This window comes from Podarcis erhardii (assembly GCF_964252035.2).
Source record: "Podarcis erhardii genome assembly, chromosome: 6".
Lineage (NCBI taxonomy): Eukaryota > Metazoa > Chordata > Lepidosauria > Squamata > Lacertidae > Podarcis > Podarcis erhardii.
Genome location: NC_138510.1, coordinates 29,235,046 through 29,250,482, shown reverse-complemented (window position 1 = coordinate 29,250,482; position 15,437 = coordinate 29,235,046). Strand labels below are relative to the sequence as shown.

The 15,437-nt window shown below is 40.5% G+C and overlaps 1 protein-coding gene and 1 long non-coding RNA gene across 6 annotated transcripts in view; one reads left to right on the top strand and one right to left on the bottom strand.

Moving 5' to 3' along the window:
• Positions 1–7,648, bottom strand: part of LOC309344446 — a 78,402-nt gene extending 70,754 nt beyond the window's left edge. For all 5 annotated transcript variants that reach the window (XR_014157735.1, XR_014157736.1, XR_014157737.1 and 2 more), the window contains exons 1-2: positions 6,760–7,648; positions 2,393–2,524 (exon numbers count right to left, since the gene is read on the bottom strand). This is a non-coding gene — a long non-coding RNA (uncharacterized lncRNA). The remainder of the gene's footprint in view (positions 1–2,392; positions 2,525–6,759) is intronic.
• ASIP (agouti signaling protein) overlaps positions 1–10,236 on the top strand; it is an 82,562-nt gene extending 72,326 nt beyond the window's left edge. The window contains exons 3-5 of the mRNA XM_081866815.1: positions 1,123–1,283; positions 6,043–6,104; positions 8,250–10,236. Coding sequence (XP_081722941.1) covers positions 1,123–1,283; positions 6,043–6,104; positions 8,250–8,426 — 400 coding nt within the window. The 3' untranslated portion in view covers positions 8,427–10,236. The remainder of the gene's footprint in view (positions 1–1,122; positions 1,284–6,042; positions 6,105–8,249) is intronic.
• The last annotated feature ends 5,201 nt before the right edge of the window (positions 10,237–15,437 follow it).

Genomic DNA, 15,437 nt, shown 5'->3' with positions numbered 1-15,437 from the left:
AACTGTTTGACTTGGAAATGGCTGCTTAAATTTGATCACCACTGGAATTTTTCAGTTGATTTGATAGTGTACACTTGGGTTTAATTGTTTGTTCATGGATTGAAGAAAGCTGATACTTTACTTTCCTCTTGCCTTATGCAAGCAATCAGGTGCTTCGTATTTTCTCTTATGTATGTCTTCACAATGCTTCAACAATAACTTCAATTGTTTCAGCAAAAGGCAGTGACAAATATTTACTTTACAGTAACAAAGAGAAATTGCAAGAATGCAACATAGCAGGAACAGGGCATAGGGATATAAAAGGAGCCCTTTTTAATTCTATTTTAATTATTTGCACATTGACAACAGTTTACAGTTTACATTCCCTGTTCTGGTATACCAGATTTTTTTCGAATTGTAGAAGCCAAATCATAGTTATTTCAATTACATTGCATGTATTTTCTTCCTGGAGCCAGTCAAAAATATAGTTAAACAGATCTTGTCATAGAAACAAAATTTTAAAGGTGTTTCCTATCTTGTGGCAGTGGTGATAATATTCTGGCTACTTTACAGAACTCTAGCCCATTAATTTGATTTGAACTGATTTTATAATGAATTGCTTTTAGAATGCTGTATTATTTTACTGTTGTTAGCTGCTCTGAGCCCGGTTTCAGCTGGGGAGGGCGGAATATAAATAAAAAAAATTGATGATGATGATGATGATGATGATGCAAGGTTAATCAGTAAATGAAAGTGAGATTGCTATTTTTGCCCTATTGTAATAATTTTGCCTCTTTAACCCAACAGCCTTTGCTTCCTTTGACCCCATACTGATGTGAGTAACTGAGGTTATTGCAAACAGAGCAAAGCAACAACAACAAAAAGTTGGCATCCTTTTTGATGCCTTTTTATCTTCTAAAAAACTCATCCAAAAGTGAATCCAGGGCTTTCTAGAGGGTTTGTGTGCTTAAGGTCTTACATTCTCTCCATTCTAGCAAAGGTGACTAGTTGGAAGGACAGAACGAAACGCTGCAAAAATATTTGTATACTTTGACATTATATGCACTACCCTCTTTTCCCTCAGGTATATGTGACTGATACAAAAAATTAATACGGTGTTTTTTTCTTTCTCTCTCTCACCAGAATGGAATATAGGAACTTCCTCCTTGGCTTCCTTCTCTGCTGCACTTTGCTCATAACCAGCTACTCTTACATGGTATTTGAGGAAAAGCAGAGTGCCGTCAACAGTACGGTAAATAGTAACAAAATCAAGTTTCCGGATCTCCCACCTATCTCAATAGTAGGTCAGTAAAGTCTTCTGTTTGGAATCTTAAAAACAGAACTGGGAGGCATGCAACTTCTGAAAGAAGAACTCATTGTGTCTCTTTTACCTCTGCCTCTCTTCTGGTACTCTGTAGCCCAGCCTTGATCAAACTGGATCTAATCTGGAACTGAGCCCTCCCATTAGTTATTTATTTTTAAAATAAACTAATACCGTCATTTCAGGCAAGTAGGAGTGGAAAGGAACACCTCTCAAATTCAGCTGATTAATTTTACGTTTTCAAAAACAAAAGCCTATACTCCTATTAGATACTGAGTGACTGAATCCATGTAAATCCCTTAGCTATCTTTGCACTTTAGCTCAAATCATCGCAATCCCACCAATGCCTCTGTCATCCTTAAAAAAAAGCATAAAGCTATGGGGTAGCTTTCCAGGACTACTCAAACTGAACCCATATGAACTCCACCACATCACAGAGTTACCAGATGAGTCAATCAAAACTTCAAGGCTAATTTTATAAAGGCTCTTCATAGGCATTCTGGGATTAATAGAAACACATTTACATTAGCCATCTGTTCACAAATAGCTAATTGAACTAAATTGAGAGTAAAGTAAATTTGATATTGGGAAAGCTCAACATCTAAGCAAAATATGGCTTTCATAATTGACCTGAATCTGCTATCATTTCAGAATATAGCCTACCCAAGTTAAGGATTGTCATGACTTCTAAATGCTTGGGAATAAATCACAGAACATTGCAAAAGACAATAGTGGAATTCGCTTTCCTTTATAATGCTCTTGAATGAGAATGCCAGCTATATCGGTTGGAATTCCATGTAGCACTATTCTGAACATTCTGTCTGCAGAAGCATTTCAGCTCGCCAGATGGAATGATTCCCCCTCCTCCCCATGTGCTGTTCTGGAGGCTTCTCTCTCACACACAAGGTAATTTCAGGGACACAAGGGGAGAAGATGAGGGAAAGCTCCATTGTGCAAGTGGAAGCCCTTGCAAGGGTTTCTGCAGATGTGGCTCCTTAGGTGAATCCCACCCAAAGTATTTTTGTAAACCATCATAGAATACAACTGAAGAGTGCAGTATAAAAGCAATGTAAAATAAATCTCAATAATTACCTTGACAGCTGAAGTCAGGTTCACTACTACCAGAATGGAGCAGAGTTGTGTTCTACTTCCTCTGACAAAGTCAACTGGATCTCAGTTATCTCCCCCATGAGGTTTGGTAGAAGATGTGTTATCACAATCCATCTGTAATGGCAACGAAGTCCACTTTGGAAAAATGAAGATATACAGGCAGTTGCTAAAATTAGATGTCTTGGAATGGGTCCAGAACCACCAGGCCATAGAACATCCCCTGCCTAGCCTCCTCTTTGGTTCTTTCCTTCCCAAAGTGAGCTGCCAAGGAGCAATAGATCATCTGTGGAGGAATACCACAGTATTATCAGAACAAACAAGCAGCTCACTTTTCTTCCTTGCTCAGTACTGAGGAAACAACTGCTTTCCAAGATCCATTCTAGCTAGCTTTTCAGATGCAATGGTGGGAAGGATAGCAACAACTGCCCAAACCTCCAATGATACTTTCAGCTTCTCTACCCAGTGGACCTGCACATGCGAGAATGAATGGATGATGGCAGAATAGGACATGTGCTTGTGTGTATATGAGAGAGAGGGGGGGGGATGAAGGGGAGAAAGGAGGGAGAAAATGGAGAGTAAAAAACTATGCATGACTTGGAGAAAGTAGATAGAGAAAAAATTTTCTCCTCTCATAACACTAGAACTCAGGAACATCCAATGCAGAGTCATGTTTGAAGATTCAGGACAGACAAAAAAAAGTACTACTTTATACATAGTTAAACAATAGAATTCACTCCCACAGGAGGCAGGGATGACTACTAACTTCAGTGGTTCTAAAAGGGGGCTAGACAAATTCATGAAGAATGGCTCCTAGCTACTGGCCACAATGGCTATGCCAGAAGCAGGATGTTTTTGAATAGTAGTTTCTTGAAACCACAGTAGAGGAGAGTGCTCTTGCACTCAGTTCCTATGTTTGGGCTTCCCATAGGCATCTAGCTGTTCATTGTGACAACAGGATGCAGAACTAGATGGGCCGTTGGCCTGATCCAGCAGGCTCTTCTTATGAGTGGCAGAGAGAAATTCTTTGTTTTGCAACCTTGGGTTTTCTAACAAATCAAAAAAGGAACAATATAACTGTGTGACTCAGACCTACTTCCAAACTCTAGACTCTAGACAGTAAGGTACTGGAGAGAGGAAAAGAATCATAGAATCATAGAATCATAGAGTTGGAAGAGACCACAAGGGCCATCGAGTCCAACCCCCTGCCAAGCAGGAAACACCATCAGAGCACTCCTGACATATGGTTGTCAAGCCTCTGCTTAAAGACCTCCAAAGAAGGAGACTCCACCACACTCCTTGGCAGCAAATTCCACTGTCAAACAGCTCTTACTGTCAGGAAGTTCTTCCTAATGTTTAGGTGGAATCTTTTTTCTTGTAAAAAGAGACAAGGTACATGTCTAGTACCCTTGCATGTGTCTGCTATGTACATTAATGTATGTGTAAATAAATCTCTGCAAGGGCAAGGGAGCATATAAGCGAGGTTGCTTATATTAGAAACAAATATAAATAGACAAATGAGAAATGACTGTAATTGAAAAGGCCTGTAAAAAGATGCTTCACACTTTCTATCAGTATAGATTTACTGTCATCAGGATTACATGGAGATCATTATACTCTTGAGTAATCATCAGTTACAAAGAGCACATGAAGCAAATCAGGATGGAATTGAGGACCTAGAAGCAGCAGCGATGGATGCATTCAGGAAGATGAAAGGCTGCAAGACAAAAGTAAATGTCAGCAGAGGTGCTGGAAGTCAGCGCTGATAGAAGGTGTGACCTCTCTTTTTGTAGGCCTTTTCAATTACATCCTTCAGTAGGGAAATGATGAACAAGTACCATAAGGCTTTTCAGTGTGTATTTCAGACACAAAAGGCATATTATCTATTATGTGAGATTTCCAAGAGAGGAACTAGATGAAACATGATCTGACATAGGTTGTGCTAAATTGCTATAAAGCATAAGGAGGGAGGTAATTTAATGTACAGCTGAGTGAGAAGGGTACTATCCCACAGCCATTTTTTCTCCTGTGTGGAGTTATTTTTGATCTGGAAAGTGGTAGGGCATCAGTGATTTCAGTGGTACAAGATAGGCAGAGACATTCCTTCCTGTCTGCCCCAATGCACTTTATACTCCCAGCCCACATATGATTTTGACAGCGTCACATGGATCACATCTGTCTGCAGAGGGTCAGTTATGGCTTTATATCCAGGTGGTGTATAAAGGTTTGATTTGAATTACAATGATTTTTAGCAGTACTATATTTTTGTAAGAGCATCTGTGCAGCAAGCATGGCCAATAGCCAGGGATTATGGAAGCTGTAGTTAAGCAACATCTGGAGGACCAATGATTCCCCACACATGACACAGCAGGAAACCATGGCTTCTCATTACATCCAAACCTACCCAATTCTTCAATGTCATACTTCCACCCAGCCTATTAAGGAGATTATTTTCACCTGCAAGAGGTGAAGAAAGGAGGTGGGTTAGAGAACTGTTGGAGAAATAGGAGAGTTGCAGAAGCTATGTCTCCAAGTGCTGAAAGTTATATGCAATGTCACCTGGTGATAAGCTGAATGCTCAAAAGCTCAAGCAAACCTGGCATGCTCAAAATCAAATGAACATATGGAGCAAGGTGGTTGCACTAGATTATATATAATTCGGTAAGGGTTACCCAGAACGTTTTTTAGTACTCAGATATATGAGAAGCATAGAGTTGCCATCACTCCCCATCTCTTTACCCCCCCTTCTTCATAAGTATATTTTTGTATGTATAGTTCTTCGGACCCTACAATTGACATCTCATGATGTATGGCATATAAAAGGCAATACAGTAACCCACCCCCCTCCAAATGTACTCAGCAGGCCCTGTCAATGTGACCAATGATCAGGGATGGTGAGGTGGCAGGGTATAGAACCAAATGGTGCAAATGTCCCGGAAGGCCTGTAAACACTATCTTGGTAGTCAAGATAACCCCAGGACTAATTGGTATTTACTGCAAAAAATAAACTCATATATGTTTATCTGCTTGCTTTGAAGCTTTAAAGTCTCAAGCTGGCTGCCTGTCTGAGAGGCTCTGAGAGATGGATGGGACTGGGGAACGGACCTCTAAGCCAGGGGTTGTTAATTGGGGCCAGCTTACGTAGCTGGCTTTTTATATAAGTAGCCCATATACGATTGGCCTGTCACAAACAAAGCCATGGTGCTTGCTGTTTCAGTGTCCGTCCTGAGGTATAGCGGCAAGGAATCCTGCATTGCATTGCTGTATGTAAGCCTCTTGATATAAAGCACCTGAACTGATCACTTTGCCATTTTGTGCATATTTCTTTGGAATCCCTGCAACTGAGTTCTTTGGGGCATCAGTCAATCCTTTGTCCCGGTCTGTATTTGGACCCACGGGGACAAAACATGGTGTTGTAGTAACATCTGAAAGGGTACTACATCACCTACCCAGCAAAATGTGAGGTGACACAGAGGGTGATGTCATCATGTTACATATTGTAATTTGCCACATTACTTGGAATAAGGGGATAGAGACAAGCAATGTGAGAAAATCCATGTCTCTCAAAGTATCTACTTTCATGTTACACATTCGTGCATTGTAACACCTTAAAAAAATGTTTTTCCCCTCTAAAGATTTAACCAAAACGTCCCTGAAGCTCAGCAGGAATGAGGCTGAGAAAAGGAAATCTATGAAGGTGAGTGATCCATCTTGAAAAGTCAGCAAGGTCAAAATAGTTCAAGTTGTCAGTAACAGGTTATAGGACTTCTTACTTTTACATTTCTGTTGCTGATGGGGATATCTACATTACCAGCTTATATTAACAAGTACAGTATCTCTGTACTTATATATATAACTCACCTTTCTGTGTCTTCACACTCTAAAATCAGTTAAGAAAAAAGCAAGGTATGTACCTCACATCTAGTTTAGTCCAAAGTTCATACATACACAGACACACAATATCCTTCATGGAAGCCAAGGCAGCATAGCTGTAATTCCCAGGCAGTTGCCACTCTGGCCAGAACTACTTAGCTTCAATAAGATGGTGGCCACATGTGCCATATGTGAAGTGTTTCAATTGCACATGATTTCACGCAAGTGCATGATAACCTGGAACATAACCCCAGTGTAAATCAGGGGTTGCCTGTATACTGGATATGCTTCGTGTGGGAACGTTTATATAATTTAGCAGAGTTTAAACAATCCCCTGTTTGAGTTTATGCAGCAACAAGAGGGTTGCTAACTTGTTTGAGTCCTATCAATAATTATACCTTCCTGGTTGATAATCCCTTTCTGTCCCTCTTAAAGAAAACACACATGAATCTGAATCATAGTAACATAAACTACTTTACTTTCAGATTCATTCAGGTTTACACAGTTGTTCCTGAAGGCAGGCTTAGGTTACATGACAGATAAACTATATACTAGATAGTAGTGAATCATGAGAACACTGCATCCGAGCAGTTACCAGTTAACATTCCTAGCAGCAACCAACCAACTGACAAAACTGCCTGCCACATAGAGGCAGTTAGTCCTCTCGGAATGTTGGACTTGACTGACAGCTTTATATCCCACAGTTCGGGGGGGGCAGGGTTGGCACTAATTACAAGTTTGATATTAGGTTTGACTGCTAGTAGAGAACTAAATCAGAATCTATACAGTCGGATCAATTGAACCATGAGATTATCTGTGAATGCCAGACATGCTAAAAGAAAAATTATACGGTTGCCTTCAGCAGAACAACTAGATAGGAAATTAAGCTTATTTCCAGAGAACTACCCATATCCATAGTAAAAATACGGTAATTGACAGGTATGCAAAAAATTGGATTTTACCAAGGCCAGACTGAATGTCTTCCCCTCTGCAGTGCTGGATGGTAGGTTGAGAGGAGTTCCCTACCAGGACAGACTTTGCTCGTGTGCTCAAGACATCGATTCCATAAATCATATTTTGTTACATTGTGCGAAGTATGAGCAGGCCAGGGCTGAATTGATACTACCCTTGCTGGTGCCTTTCCCGGGAAAGTCAGAGGCTCACTATGTCAGGTTCCTACTGGAAGACTGGACAAAAGCTAGAACTTTGGCAGTGGCAAAGTTTCTATCGGTGGTTGCAAGAACAAATGAGCCCTATATTCCAAACAAAGTGCTTGATTAACCTGAAGGTAGGCTGTATGAACTCTGTATTGATTTGTAATGTTTTGTTGGTCTCTGGACCGTAATAAAGATTGTTGTTGTTGTTGGATTTTAAAATGGATCGCAAACTTTCTTCCTGACCTTCAATAATGTTTTTTTTTAAAGCTTCTTTATTATTCAAGAATGTTGATATTCAACATTTACCAGCTTCACATACCAGTAGAAACAGTGGAATCTGCCTTATACTGAGTTAGACCACAGGTTCATCCAACCTAGTACTGTCAACCCTGACAAGCCATAACTCTTGAGGGTTTCAGTTCACCCTTACTGGAGATGCCTGGGATTGAACCCAATACCTTCTGCAAGGAAAGCATACACTCTACTAGTGATCTATGGCCCTTCTCTGCGGTTTTATTTTAAGTAGATTTTTTAAGAGCAACAAATCCTCACTGTTGCAGGGCTGCCATACATCTGGATCTTCCCAGACATTAACAGGATTTCAGAGGCAGAACTGACGTCCAGGGGGAAATGTGGTGCTTTGTCTTGGATCTTAGGCAAGTCAATAGAAAAATTGTGTGGGCTTTCCTTTAAAAAACTCAACAAGTTTTGGGGTGTCCTGAACTATGGCAACCTTACACTGTTGGAACTCTTATTATATTTTATTGTAGCCAAGATTTATTAAGCTTTTCATCCTTTTTTCCCCTCCTCAGAAAAAGGCACAGCAAAAAAAGCCTCCCCAACCAAGACCACCACCACCACCCAACTGTGTGCCTACTTGGTCAAGCTGCAAGCCACCATCTCGTCCCTGCTGCGATTTTTGTGCCTTCTGTCACTGCCGACTATTTCAGACAGTCTGCTACTGCCGTATGGGAAACCCAAACTGCTAAATCAAAAACCAGGGATGCCATGGGGACTCTGTGTCTTATTAGACCCATAAGTGTGTCTTCTAGGCCTCTTTGTCTTATGTCCATTGCAAAGGAAGCCAAGAACTTTTGAAGCTGGCTGGCTGGCTGGCTTTTACTCCCTCCCAAACTGCATGAATTATGGGATATATTTCATGAGGTAAATGCTGTCATAAACAAGACAGCCACTGCCCTAGCAAGTATGACAAGGAATGGAAAAAAAGGAGATGCAGCCTGATGGCCTGAAAGAGTATTTACAAGAGAGGTGAAAAGAAGCAGATTTCATGTCGAGAAGGAATTATATCTCTCTTCAGAAGTGGTATTATATTGCACATTACAAGTTTGAATGAGAAACATGGGCCACTGACTAGCTACAAAAGGCACATTCCAGAAAGTCAGCCATGTAACAATAAAGAAGATTTTTAAATAGTATAGGGCAGATGGAGACAAGCTACTGCTCAGTCTTTTATAGTTAGCTCTCTGTCAAGGGTGGAAGATAAAAGCCTCTTGAAACTTCCAACCCAAGGTCCTAGAAAAGAGTGGCCCTTGCCCAAATTATTATGACCACTGCATCTCCTTTGAAGCGGGGAGCATGGCCGCACTTAGTTCTACAGACACCTACTGAATAGTATGATATCAACACAACATGCCACAAATCCAGCCCATCCTATTTACCACAGTGGCTAACCATATGCCTATGGGAATCCTACAAGCAAGATACAAAGGCAATAGACCTCTCCTGCTGTTGTCCGCAGCAACTGGTTGTCAGAGGTGCACTGCTTCTGTAACAAAAGGTAACAAAAGGCTATTGTGCCTAGTAGCCATTAATGACTTTACCCATAAAGAAATCATAGAATCATAGAGTTGGAAGGAACCCTGAGGATCATCTAGTCCAGGCATATCCAACTCCCAAGAGAATGTGATCTACTCCCAGTATAAAAAAAAACTGGCAGTGATCTACCCGTTGTCATTGGAGGGAAGAGGAGCATGCGTGGGGTGGACTGCCCAGAATTTTTGAGCTTTTTTTAGGAGGGAAGTCCCAGAGTTGTTGAGCTTTTTTGGGGGAGGATTGCACAGAGTTTTTTAGTTTTTTCCACAAGCACTTCTCACATGCACATTCTTTTTTTACTTTGCTACTATGATGTGGGGACGCAGGTGGCGCTGTGGGTTAAACCACAGAGCCTAGGACTTGCCAGTCAGAAGGTCGGCAGTTCGAATCCCCACAACGGGGTGAGCTCCCGTTGCTCAGTCCCATCTCTTGCCCACCTAGCAGTTCAAAAGTATGTCAAAGTGCAAGTAGATAAATAGGTACCACTCCGGCGGGAAGGTAAACAGAGTTTCTGTGCTCTGCTCTGGTTCGCCAGAAGCGGCTTAGTCATGCTGGCCACATGATCTGGAAGCTATCTGCGGACAAACGCCGGCTCCCAAGGCCAGTAAAGTGAGATGAGCGCCACAACCCCAGAATCGTCCGCGACTGGACTTAACGGTCAGAGGTACCTTTACCTTTTTAAGGATCCCATGATCTACCAGGATCAGCTGGGGATCTACCAGTAGATCATGATCTACTGGTTGGACATCCCTGAACCTGTCCCCTGCAGTGGAGGAATATGCAGCTGTCCTTTACAGAGATCAGACTTGCAACCTTGGTGTTATCAGCACCACACTCTAACCAACTGAGCTATCCTTCATGAATCCAACCCTTTTTAAACCATCACAATTGGTGCCCGTCACTACATCACAAACTACATTTACTTCCCATTGTGAAAAAATGCACTCCTCTTTCATTCTTTTATTTTTTTTAAATTAAATACATTCTGTCACTGCAGCGAAATAGAAAAAGAGAATAAACTTAAATTGAGATGAAAACACTGAATATCTAAGGCCTGGGGGGAATTGGAAAAATGGGGGGTGGGGAGAGACACCAGGGTTTTTTCAGTTTTTTTCCAAACAGAAAAAATTGGCTTGGGGGGGGACTGAGTCCCCCCCCCCAATTTTTCTGGGTTTTTTCCCAGGCCTTCCCATCTCTAGAAGGGACCCCAACGATCATCTAGACCACCTCACTGCAATGCAGGAATCTCAACCAACAGTCAACTATGAAGAAAAGGAACATTTAGCAACTTTAAAATATATGGAAAAAACAGTGAAAGAATAAGGGGGGGGGGAAATTAACGGTATATGTTCAATTTGTATTGCATAAATAACAGGCATTAATAACAGATCAATAAAAATAGCATTTCTTATGCTATTTATGTTTCTTTTTGGGATTAATAAATAAATAAATTTCCACATGCACTGTCAGAGAAAAATAGCAACAACACAGAAGATTCATACAGTATAGAGGAGGAGGAGCATATACAAATAAATACACAGTACTTAAAAAAATAATGTAAGAAATCTATAGGCTGCCTAAGGAAACAGACATTATTGTTTTATGACCAAAAAAGAGTGGAGCAAATTGAATAAAAGAGGTGATAAGGAAAAATATTTCAAGCTTACTTGAACAAAGCTGATAAATAAATAGGCTTTGACATGGGCCTGCCCTCTCAGGGATAAGGAAAAACACTTCAAGTTTACTTGAAGTTGATAAATAAATAGTCCTATAAATAGTCTTTGAATTATTTATTAGCTTCAAGTAAACCTGATTTCTCTCTCCCACCCCACCCCCTTTATTTCAAGTTTACTTAAAATTGACTAATATTCTTTGGACTACTTATTAGCTTCAAGTAAACATGAAATGGTTTCCCTTCTGAGAGGGCAGGCCCAAACCACTTTTCTGTCTAAGGCAGAACAGCAAACGTCGCTTCAACATTCCCAGTCAAGGTGCATTGTAACTTTGGCTGGTCTAGTTATTTTGGCTCCTAAATCATATAATCCCATAGTTGCCTCTCCACCCCTCCCCTCTGGGAGTATAAATACAACAGGTATATAAATTAACCTTTTTTCTGCCCTTGCATAACATGCAAAATCAGTTGCCTGAGGGAGCTGCCTCAGCCTCACTCTGCTTAATGGTGAGGCCGGTCCTGAAAGCAAAATTGAATGAAGTTATGTGAGGAAAATAAAACTGAGGAAGGAAGGAAAGGGAACACTTCTTTTTAAAAAATGAACCAATGTTGGCATACTGTCAATAAAGAAAAATAACTATAGATATAGAATGTTTGTACAGCAAGCTGAAGATAACCAAGGGAAATAAGACTGCTTATCCAGGGGTCAGCAACCTTTTTCAGCCGTGGGCCGGTCCACCGTCCCTCAGACCATGGGCCGGACTATATTTGGCGGGGGGTGATGAACGAATTCCTATGCCCCACAAATAACCCAGAGGTGCATTTAAAATAAAAGGACACATTCTACTCATGCAAAAACACGGTGATTCCCGGACCATCCACAGGCCAGATTTAGAAGGCGATTGGGCCGGATCCGGCCCCCGGGCCTTAGGTTGCCTACCGCTGGCTTATACCAAAATAGAACCCCTGTATTGAAAAACTGAAGAAGAGAGGATATCAAAAGGCATCTATATGCATAGATGCACTGTAAAAGAAATCACCTTTATCTGCATGACTTAAAGAGAATACTGAAGGTTCAGGGCTGGCTCAAGACACCTTATTGCCTGAGGAAGAACAGAAAATTGCATATAGTACCCATGGTCAAATTATTCAGGCACCTGAATAATATACATAATTTGATAAGTGTGTGCCAATATTGCTTTGTCGCTCAGCGAAACAATTCACAAGTGAGAAAAGCGGTTCCTTTAAGACAGGGACTGATCACTGTTGGGAACAGGATACCAAATTAGAGGAACTTTTGATCAGTGCTGTGGCCCTCCAGATGTTGTCAGCTGTGCTGTGGCCCTCCAAATGTTTTCATATTCCCATCAGTCCCAGACAGCATAGTCCATGGTCAGGGTGCTGGTAGCCGAATGTCCAAGATCTTTCCAAAATCCTCCTGCATATTATTTCCTCCAGGATATTTACCAGTGTAACAGTAGTCTTGTTTTTATCTGCGGGCGTCAATTTAAAATAATTCCCCTGAACATGAACACGCAACATAACAAAGCATTATATATGTATATTTAGGAAGATGAGGTTTTGGCACACTAATTAATGTTTAAATTTTTAAAAAAACTATTTAATTTAGGAGGAGAATGCATACAAATTAAAACAGTGAACTTTGGTTTTTTGTACGTCACCATTTGTACTGCTGAATACAAAAAAACTAAGGGGGATGTGAAGGCCCTTTCCAGAAGAATCTGACTGATCACTGTTGGGAACAGGGTACTAAATTAGAGGAACTTTTGAACCAATTCAGCAGGTCTTGTCTTATGCTCTGATGAGGTGGCAGACTAACAAAGTACAATCCTAACCATGCCTGAATTCTGAACTGCATTGCTTCTGGTTAGAGCTGCCATATGCCAGGATTCAGCTGTCAGAATGTTTTTTGAGATTTTGCAAAAAAAAAAAAAGCGTTCTACAAATCCCTCCCCCCCCAAAAAAGTGGTATATTACGGTTGAAATGGTTGATTACGTTCTAAACACACCGTGATGATTTTTTAAATATAAAAAAGCTATGGTCTATACAGAAATAATAACAACCCCTAAATCCATCATAGAGCTTTAATAGTCAACAGGCTTTAATTAGCACAATGTGAAAAAGGTTTAGCATTACGTGGTTCACCCTTCACCAATCTTGTGCCCTCCAAACAACAGTCATGCAATGTGCTGGCTGAGGTTGATGAGAATTATAAAACCCAAACCATCTAGAAGCACCAGGCTGTTGAACACTGGTATGGTGGTACAATCTGTAATTCTGCCACCTCACTCAGTGTAGTGCATAACGTGGCTATATCCAAGCAGAATTTACTTGAGTGCCCTTCACACATTCCCCAAGCATACAGGAGCTATTTTCTTAAGATGTGCTCTCACATCTGTATTAAAGCACAGTGAATCATCTGTCATTGGGCTTTCTGGGGCATGAGGATAACTTGCAGACTTGGATTTCCTTAAAGAGAACTGTGTGAGAACAAAGTAAACAAAGAGACACAAAAAATATAGATGTATTCTGTGAAGTGGGCTCAGAAACGTTTGTTTTTATGCCTTTGCTATTTAATTCTTTTTCACCCTCTTCAAAGACCAGTGCTCAATATAAAGGCCAGATGTTAAGAGAGAGTGGAGGGCAGGTTTGCTAGTCCATCCTTCTATGAAGTTGGGACAGAAAGACAGAGACAGAGACCAAGAGGGAATCTAAGCAGTGACAGACAAAACCTCAAAGAACATTTGTCTCCCTCAACATTGTCTATTGACTGCCATAAATCTTAGAAGGTTGGATTCTATTAAAATGCTCGTAACAATTACGGTACTTCTAATCAGCCCTACAGCGTTGGAGATCTGCACTTAATTTGCTTACGAAGAAAAACCCCAAAGTGAAAAGAAGGGATAGTTCACACCATAAAAGCAGCCATCCATCCAGTGATGTTCAGATATGAGGTTTCAATCATTTCCAAATTCACAATAATGTTCTCCAAAATTAGAGTTCAGATTTTTAGCATGGCATGTTGATCTTGTTGTCTAATATGAAAGTGTTGACAGAGGACAAACCAGCCACCTTGGCCTCAATCCAGTAAACCCATTTCTGCCTTTTGTTGGATTCCACCAAACAGCAGAAATCTTGCACAGCATCATAACCTGCTTTTTTAAATTAATGGCAGCACAAAATATCAGGGAGCCTTGTAGTATGGTTGTCAAGCAAACTTAACAAAATCCCAGCTGTGAGGGCTCCTCTTCAAAAAGGAGTAATAAAAATATCACACTGGTTATTAAAGACCAATACATGAAGATGGGAATGAAAGAGAACCAGACAAATAATAATGATTCATGCAGCCTTCCCCAATTGAGTGTCCTCCAGATGTTTTGGACTGAGGGCTGATGAGAGTTGTAATCCAGAACAACTGGAGGGCACAAGGTTGGGAGGGGCTGTGCTAGAGTAAAAATACAATTATTAGCAGAAGCAAATGAAAGATAATAACTTGTAGAAGATAATTAAGAATGTGGTTTTCGCTTTTATTGAAATCAATTAGACTTTAAATGTGTTTAACTTGGGTTGGATAACATATTATGTCAGGAGACTGCCTAATACCACAGCAAAACAAAATAGAAATACTGCAGCCTAGATCATGAATTCCTTATTTAGGTGGAACCACATGATGAAAATATGGTGTCCCCAACTCCGTGTTTTCCTTACAAGGGAAATATGAGGGCTGGTGGAACTTAAAAGGAAACAGCAGTAGAAGGAGTTCTCCAGCTGCTGATTCTCCCCTACAAATGCCCTTTCCAGTGATTTGAATTGTTTCTTCGCCCACCTGGGCTCCAAAGCAGTAAGTTCAGCTGAGGGGAAGATAGGCGGGAGAACCATTTGCAGGAGAGAAGTGGTTAGTATAAGAAAGTTTTTTTAAAAAAAATAATTTTTATTAACTGACCAATCAAATCAAATCAAATCACATCACATAAATTCCGAATTACAAAGCCGAATTTTAAATTTTGTTGAGGGGACCCATATTTCAAGATCCGAAGGGGGATTCTGATCATCTTCTTGCTACTGCGTTAATGTCCATCCAGCCTTATCTTGCTGTTTCCGCATCTCATCTTGTTCGTATATTTTCTCTTTTTTCTTTATGATCTCTTCTGATGATCTCCTTAAGCCGATAAACACCAATAATAATCCTGTGTGAATTTTCTGTTCATCCAATCCTCAAATCGAGATGGTTTCCATATATCATCGCATTCATAAATAACATCGCTCTTTCCATCATTAATCACAGAACTGTCATTCTTAAGTCCCTCTGAGAAGTTTCACCCACAATATAAAAACAGCTCTATTTCTCCTCCCAGACTTAAGTCCTCCAACAGAACTTCCCAATATGGCGATGGTATTTTTAACTGCGTCATTCCAAAGCCCTTATACATTCCACGCTCTTCTTAAAGCATGCTTTGGTTAGAAAGTTTATCT